The sequence below is a fragment of the Apaloderma vittatum genome, unplaced genomic scaffold (assembly GCF_000703405.1).
Source record: "Apaloderma vittatum isolate BGI_N311 unplaced genomic scaffold, ASM70340v1 scaffold2912, whole genome shotgun sequence".
Lineage (NCBI taxonomy): Eukaryota > Metazoa > Chordata > Aves > Trogoniformes > Trogonidae > Apaloderma > Apaloderma vittatum.
Genome location: NW_009703966.1, coordinates 12923 through 32972, shown reverse-complemented (window position 1 = coordinate 32972; position 20050 = coordinate 12923). Strand labels below are relative to the sequence as shown.

At 35.9% G+C, this 20050-nt stretch overlaps 1 protein-coding gene across 1 annotated transcript in view; it reads left to right on the top strand.

Moving 5' to 3' along the window:
* Positions 1-16637, top strand: part of LOC104270450 (probable C-mannosyltransferase DPY19L1) — a gene marked incomplete at its 5' end in the record, with an annotated part of 42972 nt that extends 26335 nt beyond the window's left edge. Inside the window, 12 exons of the mRNA XM_009864833.1 lie at positions 65-151; positions 1348-1407; positions 3812-3892; positions 4048-4149; positions 4856-4927; positions 6569-6618; positions 7786-7810; positions 8957-9076; positions 12247-12421; positions 13226-13325; positions 14653-14778; positions 15775-16637. Of these exons, the coding sequence (XP_009863135.1) occupies positions 65-151; positions 1348-1407; positions 3812-3892; positions 4048-4149; positions 4856-4927; positions 6569-6618; positions 7786-7810; positions 8957-9076; positions 12247-12421; positions 13226-13325; positions 14653-14778; positions 15775-15931 (1155 nt within the window). The remainder of the gene's footprint in view (positions 1-64; positions 152-1347; positions 1408-3811; positions 3893-4047; positions 4150-4855; positions 4928-6568; positions 6619-7785; positions 7811-8956; positions 9077-12246; positions 12422-13225; positions 13326-14652; positions 14779-15774) is intronic.
* Positions 16638-20050: the final 3413 nt, after the last annotated feature.

Here is a 20050-nt window from a genome sequence, read left to right as displayed (position 1 = left end):
TAATTTCTATACTTGGGCAATTTTTACCTTTTCTATTTTAATTATTTTTATTTTCTTCTTTCAGGTGTCTCTCATACTGTGTTTTATTCTGATGTTTGGTAATTCAATGTTATTGACATCATATTATGCTGCATCTTTAGTAGTTATCTGGGTAAGTTTAAGGAAAAAAAATCACACGACATACTGAGACTAATGCTATAGTGTTATGTATATATTGATGTAAAATGTGCAATTTTGATGTGAAATAGCTAAAGACCTAGATAACAATGGTGTGACAGTATTTTAAACTGCTGAGTCATCCTGCCATGTTAGTGAAATTATTCACTGAAATCTCATCATTCACTATCTTAATTTTCACTTAAATAGGGAAAACAATCCACAACATCTTTCAGTTTCTCTTAAGGGACTTACATGCATAAGAAATAGGAGATAAGATTGTGTGAACAGATCTAGTGTAGTGTACTACGAATCATCTTCACTTCTCATTGTTTTTGCCTCTCCTAGAAGCTTGAGGTGAGCTCAGTGATTTTCTTTTTGTTTATTTTCATTTTGTTTATATTTTGTGCATCAGCAAAAGGATGGTAATTCCTCACTCTAAAAATAAACTTCTTTGGCTACTAGTATTTGCTATAGTAGAGTTTGCTTGTTATAAATGGACTCTAATGTAGCTTTTGTAATCATATAGTACGTTCAGGTACATTGAATTTCTTGCCTATTTTCTGCTTTAGAAAAAATACGGTGGTTGTTTGAGTGCTTGTAGTTGTTTCAGTCTTGTTTATGGACTAGTTTCTGAAAGCTTTCAAGTTCATTCTTAGTTTTTCTAAAATTACATTGTTCATCAGATGAGCTTAAAAAGAGTTTTCCTTGTGTTGTAAGATGAGGAACATAAGGTGAAACAGAAAAATACAAGTAACTCCTCCCAACCCTCACGTTCTGTTTCCTTGATTGAAATATATTTGTATCTTAATAGTTTTTAGTAACTTATCTATTGCTTCAGATATCTCTTGTAATTTGTGGAAGGAGGCATAATCCAGTTTCCCATTGGCTTTGATTTAAAGAAGCTTAGAACTGTGTAATGAAGAATCTTGTTAAGGAGTAGTCTTCCATTAATTGTATAGAAACTGCAGTGAGAGTTTTTATGTGTTTTGCCAGTACAGTGTGAAATCACAACATCCTATCTTCATTCGTATTTCAGGTTATATTAATTATGGAGGGTTTTTTATTAAAGAGCTGTGTGGTACAATAGGTGCTTATGAAAACACACAGAAAAAACCTTCATCCAGGGTACCGGCTTATCTTGGTTTTACTATTATGTTACCTGAAAATGTACATTCATTTTATTATTAGGGAATTCTTGAATTGAGTCCAAAAGTCTTGAAAAGAAGCAGAAGAGAAGTTTATATATGGGTAAGGAATTTCATATATTTTGAATTTCAGAAAAAAACCAATTACTTTATTGTAATAAAATACAAAAATAACTTTTGGGTTACTTTGTAATAGTGGAAAGTCAAGAGGTATAGCTAAAATACTCTCTTTAATAAATTTTCCATATTTCCAGGAATTAATTTTAAATTACTGAAGGAAGGAAAGGGGCATAAACATAGATTTATATGAGAAAATTGAAATAGCTTTCAAATAGAAATGCTTTTTATGTTAAATTGCCAACTTACACATGTTTACAAAACCTGAGATCTATATGAAAATCCTTTTAAAATGAAGAACAATTTAGAAAAGGCAAGTAAAAGGATAGCGGTACTTGCAGGAGTGGAGATTGAGATACGGTATTAGTTATTCACTAAAACGTGTCCTGTATAATTTTTTTCAGGATATTTTTGATAATAACAGCAAGGGACTTGTAATTACATAGTTAAGTGAGGGAAGCAAGTTGGAGTAAAACACTGTGGGGTGTGTAGGTATGGTCTGAGGCAGTAGAAGTCACGTCCAAACATGGAGAACACATCCAAAATGATCACAAATAAAACATAGCACTGTAGAAAGTAGGAGAAGCAGCTTGCTGCTTAAGACAAGTATTCTTATTAAATGAAGGGCATACTGTTAGCAAAACTTGGTGAAATTCATGCAGTTTTTATAAAGGAATTTAAATATAAAGGAATTATGAATATTTTAACAAACAGCATGTATAACCACCACTGTAGTGAGCTGTGGTATCAGGGAAAATGGGAACGTAAGCAGATCTCGCATCAGATTTTAAAAACAAGGTCAAAGGCATTTGTGAAACTACAGACCAGAAAGTGTAACTTTTGCAAAAGAATTAAAAACTTCAACTGTGCTGAAGTTGTTAAGGCTTATAGGTACATGCAATGTAATGAAACAGGTGTAACACAGCCTCTGTGAAAGGAATTCATGCCGTGTGAATGAGTTGGACTTTGGAGGATGTAGACAAGGGTGTGTGGGTGAATGTAATGCACTTGAATTTCAGAAACCTTTTGGGGAAGATATTTAACTAGAGCTATAAAAGAAAATAAGCTCCATGGGATAAGGTGTCAATGTTAGAAGATAAGAAAAAAAGGGTGGGATTAAATGGTAAATTTTCAAAAGACCACCACCACCCTAAGTATGTATATAAAATAATTGATCCTAAGTAAAGCCTTGCCACTCAGCAAAGACATCGTGGTGTTCTTATGAAAAGTTCTCTGAACACATAAACTTGTTACTGAGCAGACATCAAACAGGAAAACACATGATGGAAGTAATGAAGAAGAAGCTGCAGAGCAAGCAGAAAATACTTCTTTTGTAAATTCATTCTTAACATCCTAAATATTGTGTGCAATGCATCTTAGTTAAAAAAAAGAAATAGAATACCTTCCCCCAAAATGTGCTACCACCAAATTGAAGTAGAGAGAATATGAAGATAATTATTACAGTAGAATTGCTAAATAGCTGAGATTTTAAAAGAGATTAGAATTCTACATCTTGTAAAATAAAGGTAAATATGACAAAGCTGGTGAATAGGAGTAGGATATGGTTTATTTAGTGCCCCTTATGCTAGCAGCAATAAGCTTGTAAGAGAGAAGAACGATTCTGTGGAAGCAAAAAAAAAAAAAAAAAGGCGTTCAGAAAAGCATTTGGTATCTCCTAGGTATTCAGGTTCATTTGCAGCCATTAAATAGGATGACTGAATGCAACCTTTCATCACATAAAACCCCTGGTTACATTAGGGTACAGATCAGTTTGTATTTTGTTGTTACATTTGCTCTGAAAGCATTTGCTGCTGGTCCTAAGTACAAGAAACTAAGCCAGGTTGTCATACAGAGTTGATCCAGGTTCATAAAGAATTAGATAGAGCTAGATTGCCAAGAATGAAACTTTCTGGTACAGGGATAAACATGATGTGTAACTAAAAGTACTAATGGGGCATGCTTTCTTTGTTTCCTTCAAGTTCTAACTTGAGATGGTCTTGAGAAGGTACTGTAAATCAGCAAATTCCTCCACAGTTTGGAATTACCTGGTAATACAGAGAGACTATTTCCTGGGAAATAATTGCTTACTCACTGATGCGTGCAAAACAAAAGGGATTGACAGTTAACTTTATGTACTTCCTCTGCTACAATGTCATGTGCAACTGTAGTATAAATCAATCACACAAAATTGTTTCAGAGAAAATACAAAAAAAACCCAACTTGAAACCACCCCTGTCTACTGACATTTGGCAACTGTAGTTGGACTTTACTTATTTGTGATAGCATAGGAGCATTTGTGAGTAGTAGCTAAATTTAATAAATTTTAAAGAAAGGTTTCTAAAATTTGTAGAGACACGTTTTATTTCATTCTGAATGTATTTTTTTTTAAGGTCATTGAAGGATGTGCCTGGTTATTTGGGACAGTCACCCTGAAATACCTAACTTCTTTAGTATTTGGAATAGCTGATGATGTAAGTTCTCTTATCTGAGTATCTGGTTGATGTAAATGGTATAAACTTCTGTTCTAATCAAATGATTTCTCATATACATTTAAACTACTTCGTTGTGGAAAACAGGACAGTTCTTGCTTACTGCAGCTTTTTTTTTTCCTTATATATCCTACCAGGCTCATATAGGAAATATATTAAAATCTAAATTTATTGGCTACAAGGATTTTGATACACTAATGTATACCTGCGCTGCAGAGTTTGACTTCATGGAAAAAGAGGTAATTTGATCAAAATAGATGATTATGGAAGAGTGAATTTCTTGTTTTATCTTAATTTATAACTTAGAATATCTGAGAGCCATAACTTCCTACTGCTATCATAAGTTCAAGTGCTTATTACAGAATCACAGAATCATTAATGAAGTTAAGAGAATTTAATGAACTTAAGCTAAGTTTAACTGGGTTTTTTGGTTTTAAATGAAATAAAAGCAAATCAATTTTGGTTTTGGGGTCTAAGAAATGTGCTTCCTTGAATGAAAGAAGTGCTTGCTCTGGGGTCAATGAAAGGATCTGTTTCTGCACACTTGAAATTTTATGTGGCTGACAGTAACTGCTTTTGAGTATATGGAAAATGTACTGAGAGCTGCGAAGGCCTTGTGTGGTAGATTTAGATTACAGAAGAGCATCGAAGCTCCTTTATAGACTTTTTTGTTTCATCAGTATCTAGATATGCATTTAAAACATTAAAAGAACGATGACATTTGTAGGTTACTCAACTCATAGTACATAAATTCAGATGAGATACAATCTACTTCTAGTCTTTGAGTGGCTTGCCGAAAAATGGGGAATAATTTACTAATGACCCTAGTATTTTGACATGTAGTGTCATTGCTCAATAGACTTTCAATTTCAGTTTTGTTAAGCTTGCTTTGTTGTTGAGTTTTTAAATATATGTTTTAATCGAGGCAGTTTATTTCCATTGTAGACTCCAGTAAGATACACAAAGACTCTGCTATTACCAGTTGTTCTAGTGGTTTTTGGGGTAATCATCAAAAAGGTAAGTGATTGATTTAGTGAATCACTTTTACATTGAATGGACTTTTTTTTTTTTTTTTTTTTTTTTTTTTTTGGAGGGATTGCTATCTAGTTTGAGGTGGGAAGAAGTTTGTGTGGTAGGTTCACCTTGGCTGACTGTCAGGAGCCTGCCAAGCTATGCTCTTATTTTCCATCTGCAGAAGGACAAGGAGAAAAAGTTGAAAAATCTCACGGGTCATGACAAGGATAGGAAGATCACACACCAATTTACTATCTTAAGCAAAACAGACTTGAATTGTGAAAATTAGTTTATTGTCAGTTAAGAATAGGGTTGTGAGAAACAAAAAGAAAACTAAACCCACCTTCCCCTCATCTCCATCCCTTTCTTCCCAGGCTCACTTGGTCCCTTCCACAGGCTGCAGTTCTTTAAGAACTGCTTCAATCTAGTCCTTTCCACAAGGTACAGTCCTTCAGTGTGGGTCCCCCATAGGTCACAGCTCCTGCCAGAAGACCTGATTTTGTGGGGACCCTTGTCCACAAGCTGCAATTCCTACCAGGAGCTTGCTCCTTGGCTCTCCGTGAGTTGCAGTTTCCTTTCAGGTCATATCCATCTGATTTGGCATGGGGTCCTCCATGGGCTGCAGGCAGATATCTGCTCCATCATGGTCCTCCATGTGCTGTAGGGGGAAAACCTATATCATGGTCTCCACAAGCTGCAGGGGAATCTCTGCTCTGGCAGCTGGAGCACCTTTTTCCCTTCCACCTTTACTGACCTTGGTGCCTGCAGGGTTGTTTCTCTCCCATTTTTCTTGCTGCCCTCTCTTAAAGCTGCCGCACAGCGTTTTTTACTTCAGACACGTTCTCAACAGAGGCACCACCAGTGTTACTGATGGGCTCAACTTCGGCCACAACAGATCTATTTTGAAGCTGGCTGGAAATAGCTCTGATATGTGGGCAGCCCCACAGTACCCCCGTGTCCTGGTTTGGGCTAAACGAAACCAATTTTATTCTTTATTTTTGCAGTTTCACTATTATTTCCATTATTGTTTCATTAAAGCCGTTTTAGGGGTTTTTTCTAACTTGTCCGATAAGTCTCTCTGCCTCATTCACTTTTCCTTCCCGTTTACAGGGGTGGAAGAGAGGATTGGAGAGTGTCTGTTCATGTTTTAGTGGCTGGCCCAGCCCTAACCCGTGACACCCTGCTATCAAAACCTTGCCATGAAAACCCAATACAATTAGCTAAAATACAGGGGTTTAAGAATATGTACTTGAAATTATGTATTCTCTTTACCTAGATTTTTGGATAGGTCCCGTCCTGAGTCAGTGGTAGAACTTGCTTTGGTGTTAAGCACCAAAAAGTGTCTGTCACTTAGCTGATGAGTACTGTCACTGAAGTTTATAACTGTTTTTGCAAATTTGATGATGTATAATTTATGTAAAAACAAGTTACAGTTTACACAGGAACAGATGGGATAACTGCTAACTGCCTGGCTAATTAAACATCCTGAAAAAGAAATTTTAGCTAAAACATTGCATGTCTTATTTTGAGATAAAGCTAAGATAGAGATTACCCAGGTGTAATTTAGTTTAGCAAATGTTGAAAATGCCCTAGAGTGGTTTTGAAAGCTTATTCATGCTTTTTGTTGGCTTTTGCTTTCTTTAGGCAATTAAATATCTTATGTGGACCTTATCTCAGGCAGGCCAGTATGAAAGGTAAATATTCTCCTTTTTAATTTGAAATGCGAGTTTTCTACTGGAAGTTTATTTGATTTGCTATAAGCTAAATAATTCAGAATTCTACACTGTTTTGGTCCTTTTTGAAGGATAAATTATGTGTATAGTTCAGTAACTGAATGACTTGGATGCACTGTGTGTGGTATTTTTATAGGTAGTCTAAAACTAAGATTAGCTGCTGAACTTGGCTTTAGACATCTTAACCCTCTTCTGCCCAGATTTTCTATTCAAATGTATATTTTTCTTCTGCTCTGTTCCTAAACCAATATTTATTTATGTGTCTATTTGCTTTTTCTCCTATCAATAATGAATGCAGAATTTTTTCTTCCTATTTTTTTCCCCGGGTTTTAAAGATACCTTGGTTTCATCTTTCAGAAGGGATCCCAGCTGTATTAATTTTATTTTCTAAATATTTGTGATAACTGATCTACCTGTCACAGTCCTTTGGCTTCACATGTTAATGCTGTGCTTAAGAGCAGTCAGTTTGTCCAACTGAGTGTTGTCATTTCCCTGACGATATCTTTGTGCTTCCTGGTTGTTGTGTTTTGGGGTTTTTGGTGATAAATTAAAAAAACCAAACCAACAAGAATCATTTCCGTGATCTCTGCTTTCTATAGTCTAATGGCCATTATCAAAACTTCAACAACTGTGAGCAGGATTCAGCATCCTGTCTTCACAGATGGTTTTGGAGAACAGCACGTGACTCTTCACATTCGTATCTCCTTCTGAGAATCCAAGCCAAATCTATATAGTACCTGAGTAAATGACTGACTTTTTTTTTCCTTCATTTTTTTATTTTATGTGATTTTGGGGTTTTTTTGTACTATTGCTCTGCCTCTTTTGCATTACCAAAGTTTCATTCTCTAAATAAGCTGTTCCGTTTATAAAGTGATTAATGGAAGTACTTAAGAACCTGCTAAAATAAATTTTTGGATTTCCAGATAGATATAGGAATTGAGTAACTGATTTGTGATACACTTCAAAGCTTGTTACAGAGGGGAAAAATAATCTGTATGGGTGCTGACTCATGCTTCCTGGATTAGTTCAGTTGTCTAGAGCCACTACAAATGACTTCAAAGTAAAACTAGTGCTTCTGTAGTACATAAATAATTTTTTTTTTTTAATTTTTTTTTTTTTAAAATTCAGAGAGGAACGTCTTAGCCACGGTGAGGTAAGATTCTTCTTCGGCACAATTTTATTCATGTGTTACTGTGAATACTCAGTATTGAAATACATGTTGCAGTGGTGTGATCCTGATATGTGGCTTATTTGAAAGTAAGTATTTGTATTTTTTTTTTTTCCTCATGTTAAATTATGTCTGGAACGTCACCAGAATAACTGCAATGTTGAACAAAAAATTATACTAGGTAAAGGTATGGTGGCAGTGTAAGAGAGGAGTCTTTTGGGCTTTTGCTGTAGAAAGGGGAAAGACAACAAAATTAGACTGGACCTTTCATTTTCTCTATATCGACTGAGAAGGAGAATAGTTTCTTTAGTGGAGCTTCATGTGATAGATAATGTTAAAATTCTGATTTGAAATATGTCATAATGTAAATAATTTGGCGTGTTGGTTTTTTAATAAAATAGTGCAAAAAATACAATAGAATGGCAGCTTTCTTATGTGGTTTCTTTGTTTGCAGTTAAGTCAGCAAGGACAGTGCAAACCTTCCTTAACAGCAGTTTATTTGTGATTTGAGGTATGAGAAAAATCTCATGCCATTCAGATTGTGATAATCAATCAGACAGATAAAAGCACTGATTGCAGAAATGCCTCTGTGATTTACCACAGCACTTCCACAAGTACCACAGAGTCAGTGTTGGAGCTGCTGAGTGACATCTCTAGTATTCTCAGGAAGAGTTAAAAAGCATCAGAGAAAGCTGCCTGTGGTTGTAGGAGTACTGAGGATGAATTTATTTGCTTCTTTCATTTCAGACTTAGGTATTATAGGTGTTAAGTAGCAATGCCTCCTCACTTCTGTGGAGAAATTTTGCATATTTTATTGCCTGTTTATGTTTCAGGATCTTTTGCACAGGTGGCCATTTCTCCATCTCCTTTTGGTTTTATTGTTAGTATTTATCCTTCTTTTGTTCCATGCCTTAGCATACTACGTGCGCTTTAGGGAAAAGGTAGCAAAGTCCTTATCTCTATCTCAAACGTGAAGATCTTTAACTCTTTCAGACGAGCTCATCGTTTAGGCTGTACTGTAAATGAAGTTTATGTTCAAGACACAAATGGAAAGTTTGCAAATGTTAGCATTCTGCTGGCATATGTGGATTTGTGTTTTTTTTTCTTTTTCTTTCTTTTTATTATTTGCAGCTGGTATACCATGCATTGCAGCTGTTGGCATACAGCGTCCTAGCAATTTTAATCATGAGACTAAAGCTGTTTCTGACACCACATCTCTGTGTTATGGCTTCCCTGGTGTGTTCAAAACAGGTAAGGTCTGTTTTCTAATCCTGTAGCTGGCTCAGTACTTAACAGCATTGACCAGATAGTTATCATAGAGCACATTTCGGAGTGTGTAATTGCTGAATCTGAGTGTGCTGGTTAAAAATAAACCATTTTACACTGCATGTTGAAAAATATGGTTACACAAGTTCCATTCTCCCCTCTCTCCAAATAAAGCAAATGTCTTTTTATGTGACTTGTCTAATTACATTGTTATACAAGTTAATATGCTATGTATTGAGCTTGAGCATAGGGAGACATACACTGGATTTGACAGTATTTACACACTAATATGCCATTGCAAGCTTTTTATTGACTATTACTTTTATCCAAACAGTGCTTGACTTTGTTCACACTGTGTTTTTGCAGCTCTTTCATACTTACTGCCTTTTGTATTTTTTGTGTGTTAATTCTTTGCAGAAATATAGTTTTGGAGTCCTGCATGTTGAAAACATTTCAGCCTTAAAAATCAAGTCACGTGCCTAACTTGGATTTAATTTTCCTGGCTTGAAATCATTTGTAACATAAAATGTTACTAGATTTTCTCCACATGTAAAAGATCTTAGAATCGGTTTTACATGTTTCAGTATCTGTTTTTGAGAAGGCAGCTTGACTGAATCTGTATCTAAATAGATGTTTTAAGAGCTTCGCAGTTAGAGCAAAAGTAAGGTAATCAGCCCTTTGTCTGGCAACTAGGGGTCAATATTGGTTCCAGTCCTGTTCAGTGTTTTTACTAATGGACCGTTAATGGGCAGAGTGAACCCTCAGCAAGTTTGCTGGTGGTACAGAACTTGGGGCAGTGGCCGATAGACCAAATGGATGTGCCACCATCCAGAGGGACCTCAACAGGCTGGAGAAATGGGCTGAACCTCGTTGCAGTTCAACAGAGGGAACACCCAAGGTCTTGCACCTCAGGAGGAAAAGAGAAAAATATTTGTCAGAGTAGGGAAACTGGTAATGGCTGAGGAAGAAAATTAGAATTTTAATAAGAAATCTGAGTCATTAGGTTTGCTGTTCTTGAAAGTTGAAGGAATCAGAGTACTCAAAATGTAGAGTGACAGAACTATCGATGTGGGTTCAATGTTTTTCTGGCTGTCTTGTGCATGTGCAGTGAGATTCAGAATTTAATGGCCCAGAGATGTTGCTTTTCCCACAATATCTGTGGTTGAAGCCACTGGAAGGTGAGTTAGGGTTGCATGGTAAAGGCAGTTACTCTCTGTGGAACATCCAGCTCCCATGTCCTGCAACTGGAAGATGAGTCACTGAGACAGAACTACACAAAGAGGAGAAAGCTGTCCCTTGTTAAGGCAGATGAACAAAGGACGGTTTCCCAGAAAACAGAATTGCTTCCCAGGATGTTCTTTCAGGGAAAGGCAGTTCTTTGTAATGCTGGACAGGCTATACAATGTCGGTCTGCTTAAAAGTTGCGCTCATAATTTTCTTGATGCCTCTTTTGTTACCTGGCATAGACAAAAGTGCCAAGTTCCGCCAGCATTAAATGAATCTGCACAGGGACCATATAAAATGCTGAAAAAGTGTCAAAAATTCTTTAAAAAGTAACTTTGTCTACATTGTAACTATTGAGACTCAGGAAAAAAATAATTTCCTCTGTGCTTTAGCTCTTCTGTCAGGTTTACAGGTGTTCTTATGATATTTCCCTTCTTTTAGTTGTTTTTGAAGTACTGATGCCCTCTTAGGTGATCAGGTTGTTTAAGTAATAGCAATTGCACTATGATTAATTTTTTTTTTAAATGAACTTTCACAAGATATTTCTGAGTGAACTTTCAAAAGTCAGAAAAGAAAAAAAAAATTTCTTCTGACATATAATTTTAGAAAAACCATCATGATACAAATTAATTCTGTCCGAAGTTTATTTGTTCTGCATTTTTCTTATTTTAACTGTGTGTTTGTAAAAGAAAATTGATGGGCTTTTCTGCCCTTTTACCATTGACCAATTCCTGAGAATTTTCTAGTGAAGTTTAGAAATAAAAGTATTTCTGTTTTGTGCCCCTGGAAAAGGCCTCTCAGCCTTGTGAGAAACAATAAAATCTGAACTGTGGGTTTTTTGCTGAAGTTTAATGAAAACCAATGCATTTGGTAACCATGTGTTGGGTCTTGGAGTATGCCACACATTATCACTGTGTAAATATTGGAAGGACAGGTTCTGAGCATTTTGTCAGTGTTTTTGCTTCTCCTTCCAACTGCATTTTGGCCCTTTGATTGTTCTGCTGTTTCCTGTGATTTTAGAGAGTGAGCTTCTTGGAAACTTAGTACAGTTGCAGAGGATAACCTATTTTTGGAGGGGTGGCTTAAGAGTTTCATAATCTAAAGTAGTTTATGGTTAGTTTATAACACCACTTAATTGGTTGCAGTCAGCCTAGTGGGAGGTTTTACTGTGAAACTTTATCATTTTATACTTCAATTTTAAAAAATGGATAAAGGTACTCTGAACTAAATGCATTTATTTATATGTTTATGAAGCTTTACTTCTAATTGGCAGTAGCTTGGAGAAAAAAGTAACTAATATTTTGTCTTATATAAGGTTAAGATCGGATATGGATAATTTAAAGTGTTCTTGCTCAGATTAAACTTGGATGTAGCTAATTTGGTACTTTTTTCTTAACTACGCATTTCACATATTTATAACTATTTGCTTGGAACCTCCATCAAACTGTCATTATGAAAATGTGCAAAAGCTGTCATTTTCAGTTCAAGAAAGGGAAGGGAGGAGAGCACATTAAGCACATAATTCCAAAATCTGCTTTTCTGCTATGTTTTTGGAAATTTCCAGTACAATTTCCAGTCTGTATACTAGAACTGGAAACTCTTGGTATAAATAGGAGATAAAATACTTTAAAAGTGCAGCTAGCATTATTAAATAATCTTGACTTGGAGATTTTGACATTTGACCTGCAACTTTAAAAGCTGCATTAATGTTAACTTTTTTTTTTTTGGTAGAATTACAAATATAATGCCATATATTCAGTAAACATGAATGCTTCTTAGGAAGTGTCACTGAAGTTTAGCAGAGAAGAAATAGCAGAGATGCTTTATCTTGTAACATATGTTAGGGTCCATATGGAGAAATAAAAATGAGCTGTGCTGCATGCAACATTGCAGAATTTTTGTCTAGAAATTAATTGATTCTTGCATTTCAGTTATTTGGATGGCTCTTCTGTAAAATCCAGCCCAAAACGTTGGTCTTTGCTATTTTAGCATTGATGGCAATAGAGGGATCAGCAAACCTTCAAACTCAGTGGAACATCATGGGAGAATTTAGCAATTTGCCACAGGAGGAACTTTTAGAGTGGATAAAAGTCAATACCAGACAAGGTAAACTGTTTAATAATGTTTATGTTCCGCATTTAATGTGAGAGGTAGCTATAGAATGTGCTGTGAATGACTGCAGAGGTATTGCTGCTGTCTCTGGTTTTGTTTTGAGACTATCCAAAACCCCTGGTTTAGTCACATATACTTGTCCATATAGAAGCTATCACAAATGAAAAAAAAAAACACCAAAAGCTTGCGTTGTTAGACTGCAAACTGCCAGTCTGGAGGCTGTAGCCTCTGGTGTAGTATTCCTGCCATAAAAATGGTTTTGCAAAGTCCAGTTAAAAATAGATTTTTACTGAAATGATACTGGTTCTATATGTAGGTCTGTGATCATCATTTGGCTAGAAGAGAATTCAAAGCATCTGCGTTGTGGTTGCACCCATCTTTTTACTAAAATGACTAAAAGTTCCAGAAAAATACCTGGAAACAAAAGTTACCTTTTTAGCAGGAAAATACTTTCAAGATGATGTGGACTACGATTTATTGTGCATTTGGCAGTGATACAAGAAGTGATGAATAAAAACATGTTGTTGTAAGGAATATGTTATTTTACCCATTCAGAAAATTAACATGTATTAAATCTATATTTTTAAGTATTTAGTTATCAAATTACTTATATTGAATTCCAGATTTTTTTAAAAAGTAAATATTATTCTGTGCATCTCCTGTTGAAGGCATTTTAAAAAAGAGTACCCTACCCTCTCTATGTTTTTTTTCTACAGGATTGCTGTTTAGATATTTGAAGGTACGCTTCTCTAATACCTGATTTGTTGTTTCAAACATGCCTTTCATTCTCTGTTTCAGATGCAGTTTTTGCAGGAGCAATGCCTACAATGGCAAGTGTTAAATTGTCTACGCTTCGACCTATTGTAAATCATCCTCACTATGAAGATGCAGGATTAAGGCAAGTTTCAAAGTTGAGGATTTATTTGTCTTTTTTATTAATTCTCTTAATGTTGGTTATCTACATTAGGGAGGGCATCGCATTATATTGTAAAATTTGTTGCAACCCTATAGAACTTGATTTATTTTAGTCAGATTTAAAACACATGCAGTATTTTTTCAGGGTTTGTGCTCATCAGAAAGGGTATATATAGGAGCAATATGGCTTAAAACTTATATCCGAGCACGTCAGAATATAATTATGGAATTGGGATTAACGTGTGCTATTACAGTCTTTCTTCATTCTAATTATTCCTGACATTGTAGCAGATCTGTTTGATGTGATTTTTTTTCTCAAGATAGCCAGTTTAGTAATTCCTATTAGCTTTCCATGATTAGTTGTAATTATTGAAATATTAAGACAAGTTGAAACTGAAATTTTGTGATGGAATTTACTGACCTTTGTACTCTGTTATTTTCAAAATTGGGATATTTTTCTAATTGGAAATTGACTTATCTGAAAAGGTCAAATTTATTTTTTTTTATTTTAATATCATGGCATCATTTTTTGGTAACTTGATAAAACTGATTATAAAAAAAAAAGCACAACAAGAAAGCACCAACGGAGAGAGGGAGGGGATTAATTTTACATGCCTGATGTCCTTAGTTCTGTGACTGGCATTAATGGGCTTTAACTTTTGGTCAACCCTGAATTGGTCAGGAAGTCAGACCTGATCAGATGATCACCGTAGGTCCCTTCCAACTGTAATTATTCTATTCTCTTCTAAACTACAAAAATACAGGACAGGGCATGCCTGGGGAAAGCCAGTTAGAGATGATACAGTCTCAGAAAATGAACAGAAGTCAACATCATGATTATCACAATCAGAGGAGGATATTACTGGATAATATAATGGAATCATGGTTTACAAGCAAAGATATTGCTTAATTCAGCATAGGCAGATGTCACGTCTTGCACTCCGCATTTTAACAAGTCTGAACAAGGGCAAGGAGTATGACCTTTTGTGGAGAGACTGGTCAGATGACTTCTGTTTACCTCCAGTCCAAACAAGGTGGTTTCTAACCTTTCATGATGGTGTTACTTTGCCACCTTCACTTTTTTTTGTTCACAGTAACCATGGATCTTGTTACAAAAAAAGGGCTTTATTGTTGTGCTTGGAATCATTATATTTGGGAAGAAATAATCACATTATAGCAAATGGCACTATCGATTCAAACTTTGTTTTAGTCTCGTTGCCTTGTGAAATAAAAAGCCTTCCTCTCCAGTCTAAAGTTAAAGCTTTTTTGTGCTATGTTGCTAACTATCTTTTGTATTTCTCTTTTTGCAGGGCCAGAACTAAAGTAGTGTATTCTATGTACAGTCGAAAACCTGCAAAAGAAGTAAAAAGAGAATTGATAAAACTAGGAGTGACTTACTACATTCTGGAAGAGTCATTGTGTGTGAGCAGAAAAAAGTGAGTAATTTCCCACAAGAATAATATGCCACTAGAATATGTAGTCTAAGATTAATATAAAGCAGTAGTTTTTGAAATGTTGATCTGTGCTTTATTAAAAGTATCCGAAATACATGTTTATCAAGTGCCTCCAGATATTAATAAGTAACTTTTCCAGATATCAATAAGTAACTTTTCCCATGTTAGCAACCTTATGGTCTTTCTGTGCACCTGAAAAGCTGTGTTGTATGTAGTTTTAAATTTCACTGTAAAATACAGAAGAGTTTCGCAAAGGAAGCAAGCTGTGGTTGTGAGATGGCAAGAATAGATGTGTGTGTCTGTGTGTATGGTGAAGGCCTAGGATGAGTTAAAGGTGCAAAGATAGTTTGAGCACCAAAATATTGTGAACGTTGCAGGTCATGGAAAATTTTGTCACATTTAAGCTGTCTTTTTTTTTAAAACACTAATTTATCTTTTTGACCTTTAGAACACAATTAGTTCAGACTTTTTATTTTCTTTGTGTTTAGAATAAAATGAAATTAATCTATTCTTTGTGGACTTTGAAAGGTAACTGTGCAGGGAATTGATGTTGGTTATGTGCCTTAATAAAAAAGCAGAGTTATTACTTTTTTCTTTTAAGGTGTTTTATTTCCTGAGTTTTCTTTAGGAGTGTTTGGTGTGTGAATATCACCCTCCGTATTACAGGAAGTCCAAAGGGTCCCTGGTAACATATAAAACAACTCAAATTATACAGTATATGCTTCTTTCTCCAAATTAATTCTTGTTAATTATATAACCACAAAAGCAGACAAAATTTTACACGTTCTCAGTACTATTTTTTTAAATTACTTCTGTAATTTGTAATTTGATAAGAATTTTTAGCACAAAGACAAACTTAGAAAAATGTAGATGTCATAATCAATATTCATAGCAGGGGTTATAAAACTGGGTTCAGCAAGCAGTATGTCTTTTGATGGCATTTTGTCATTTCTCTTTTTGTATCCATATGTTTTCTAGGCCTGGCTGCAGTATGCCTGAAATTTGGGATGTCGAAGATCCTGCTAATCTTGGCAGAATTCCTTTATGTACCCTTATGAGCAAGGATTCTAGGCCATATTTCATCACAGTGTTTGAAAACAGCAATTACAGAGTTTTGAAGATTCCAAAGGAATAACATTTCAATGCAAAGAACTGTCAGTCTTTCAACTTTTTAAACTAGTAACTGTAAGAATTCTAAATAAGACATAACTTTTCTACTAGACTTAAAATGGAAAAATGTGTGGTTTATTTTTTACCATTTTAAGCGAATTCTGATTATAGAAATATCTTAAACCTAACCGTTTGGATTTCTATTTCAGGGTCAGTCCCTTGAGATTTGCTATGCAAATGATTATATGTTTGCACATTTTCTTTAACACTGATCCAAAAAGAGTTAAAAGTAGCTGTGGGAAGTAACTTCATTCTCAAAACCAATGATATTGTGAAATGGGACTGTCAGAATGTCTTGGCAAAGCAAGTTTGTTTAAAGCTTTGGTGCCAGCAGCTAGGAACAGCGGAATGGTGCTATAGCATCTGGCATCACATTTCTCATGTCGTTTTCATCACCCATCTCCCTTCTTGAAAAGGTGATACTAGAAATTCCCTTAAAAGTCATGTAATTTCACTAATCACGTCTGAGAGAAATACCTTTTTTCTCTTTAAGAGAATTAAGAATGTTTGTCATTTTGGATCATTTAACACGTGCATTTAAGCTTGCTTTTGAAATGGAAAAATTTGTAGGCAGACTTGAAACTTCCTTATTTAGGTGCATGTTCTTGGAATCTTACTGATATTAAAAAAAAAAAGATGACTAATAAGGGTAATATTTGCAGTGAGCAATAGCTTAGCTTCTCAGTGTCCAAGGATTTTTAGCATTCTTACACATTCAGAATAAGCTGACATAATATACATGACATTTTTAAGGGAAAACGCTTTATTCAGGAAAAATCTGTCATAGCCTTAGAAAGATACTAAAATAAATTCTTCACTGCCTTAACTAGACCTTCAGCGCCTAACTTGATAAGAAATTCCTTTCAGAATTTATGCCCTATTTTCTTTTCCCATGTATTAGATCCTGCCTGGATTTCATCAGCAGCATTAAAGAAAAAGGAAATTTAACTCCATTGTGATGTGGGTATAGTCAGTTGTGTGGCTAGAATTGCTCCAACAGTATTACACTGGTTCTGCAGTTTTTCCCATCATCTTTGTGTCATGCCAGTATTATAGGCAATAAACAACTTAGAGAATTCGCTTTCTGAGATACCCAGTGCCAGGACACCCTGTAGTCGTTTAACTGACTTGATAGAATTTTTGTATGTTTATTGCCTTTGCGAAGTATCACAGTAATTGTGACTCTGCAGTAGGTGACTTATAAAGTCTGATGTTTCTCTGTGTATCATCCATGATTTGGTTTTGGTTTGGCTTGTTTCTTTTTCTTCAGGCATCAGTCTATTGATCTGACTGGTGTTTTTAGCCCTAATAGCATCGAGCAATAGGAGATGCTGTAGGAGTAGCTTCCGTCATGCCTGTAACAGTGTCAGTTAAATGGGAACCTATGACAAAGTGGTAGTGAAACAGTTGATCAGTATTGTAAGACTTCTTATTTTTTTATAATCTGTTTTATTGTGAGTGTGAGGGAGAACGGCTGAAAGCATGGTAGCTTTTTAACTTTTACAGAATAGATTTTGGAAAAATTTCTATAAGGAAACTATCACAAAAAGGGCTTTTGGGAAGTCACTTTTTAAAATGTTAATTGAATTCAAGGAAGCGGGAAAAAGAATCTTTATATAAACATTGTGACTAGTGTTGCAGCACAAAAAGGTACTGTATTTTTATGAAGTTTATGCCAACTCTTGACATGTACTTATGTGGTTAAATGAAAAATAAAAAGATGGAATTTGTTCTCATGTTTCTGGTGGTTGTTACCTTTCAGCTCTTACACTGAGGTTGAATACGGTTGCTGTAGCAGATATGATTGGAGCTTGAGCCCTCAACTAAACAACGCACAGAAGTGCTTTTACATAATTAAATCAAACTCACACACCTCTTTCCAGCCTCCCTTTTATTTAGAATATCAGTGCAGGAGTACGTGAGAAGACCATGAGAATATGTCAAAATACCTATTTACAAGCAAAGTAGACTTGGAAGGCAGTTTCTCTAAAAATTCACCGTTGTTTCACCTATGTTGCATGATGTAAAAGGTGATATTTTTAAACCCTGACACAGAGACACTCAATAACCAAAGTTATTAAGCAGATATTCTTCATTACAGTGCCAGGCATGTACAAGATAGTTCCTCGAAATATACGCGTGCTGGGGATGGGAAAACCCTGATGTATGTGGGTTACCTACATGCACATTCATGGCTTCATTAACACAAGGCCCTGCCCAGTTCACATGCGCAGTGCATCTCTCTGGTGGTCCTCAGGCGTGCTCTGGTGGCCTTCCTGAGGGAGGCTCCGAGTCTTCTTCGGCCACAAACTTTTGACCTCTTCTTCTGCCTGGGGCCTCAAATCCAGCACCAGCCGATCCCTGTGCAGCTCTGCAACCAGAGCTCCTGGCTTCCCCCTGCGCTCCCCTGCAGCTTGCACATCCCCCCTTCTGGACAAAACAGAACAATTCGGAAATTAACACCCCAAGCTACAGAACACAAACAACCCTCCCAAACTGCCAGACACAAACAACCATCCCAACTACAGAACACACACAATTCTCAAATTTATATCCCAGCCTACAAACTTTGACATATCAACCCCAAAGGATAAGGGGCTCTTGAGTCATTTCAGCTGCTGGGCAAAAGGATCCAAATCCTGACAATAGTGGTTTTCTATGTAAGCTTTATTGATGTGCTACAAGGAAAGAGTAGGACTGCAGATGTGGTGTGAAAAGACAATGACTTTACTGACTGAATATTGATAGAGTTTACATGTTAAGGAATAATTATACTTTGAGTGAAATCATGACTGGGGGCATAAAATGGCATGGTGAACTTGTAAATCTGAGAACTGGCCAGCTGTGCAGGATCTGCTTGGGCAGTGAAACCTCTCAGTGATGTGATAAACACCTTCTCAGCTGTAGCTTAGCTGTAGCTGTATGACATAAGCACTCCTATTTCAGCACAAAGTCAAACATTATGATAAACTGTCTGTAGCAGAGCTTTAAGCTGACCTGTTGGGTTGGAGCAGGGGAGTAGAAGAATTTACAGGCTTAGGCAGAATTTCCTTCCTTCTCAGCAACTTGGCTTGTTCCTGATCTTGCGCTGTAATTCCCCATTATTGGCAAAGTTCATATGATATCTGAAATCATCAGTTGTTTGAGTGGGTGCATCATGTAGTAGTTTGACAACTCTGTTACTTCATGTAATATTACTAGCATGTATAGGACCTTTACTGCCAATAGATCATGAGATATGGATGGAGCACACCCAGTGAGTGAATGATACTGGTTTCATATCCACCTGAGAACAGGCAGGATCTCTATGGCCAGTCTTGCCCCTCGTCAGCATTATCAGTGTATAAATTGATTCCTGAGTGCAAGCACCCCTTGTGTTGCCTGTCTGGCAGGAACTAGCTTTATAGCCTGAAGAATATGAAAGCGCTCGCTCATTTACAGGTAATACCGAAACCGGACAACTTCTAAAAGGAAAACCTCTGTCCTTTTGATGTTCATGTGAAAGGAAACAAGTTGCTCTTCAGGCTCTGCCAAGCTTTTTCTCTAAAGCTAGGGCACTGAATTCGTAATCCTCTTCATGTTACCGAGCAACTGTTTTTTCAGCATCTCTGGCTCCAAGTCCCTGAAGTGTCTTAGGATGAAGCTAGCAATCGTTATTTACGGTTACTGTTTTGTTGTAGATACCTCTGAGTTCTGCAGAAAATCCTAGACTCTTCTGAAGTATTGACTTGTATAATTTAACTGTTTCTAAAAAATACAGCTTCATTCTTTTCTTAGCTAAAGAAAGGTAGCAAAGACTGAAAACAGCCCAGAACAGGATGCCTCTTATTTTATTCTCAGATTATCTTTGTGATGGTACTTTGATTTTCTTTGATTTTGATTATGAAAATATAATGCATCTATGTTTGGAGAAGTTTGTCTCTTAGTGCTTGTGAAAATAAGCTCAAGTTAAAATCAAGTCTAGTAGCTGGGAAATTTCCATATTCCTGAAGTATTTCAAAGGCAATTTGACTCAAGACACAAGTTGTACAAAAGCACTAAGAGTTGATGCTTTCCTTAACCTTAGTTTTCTCTGATTTAGACC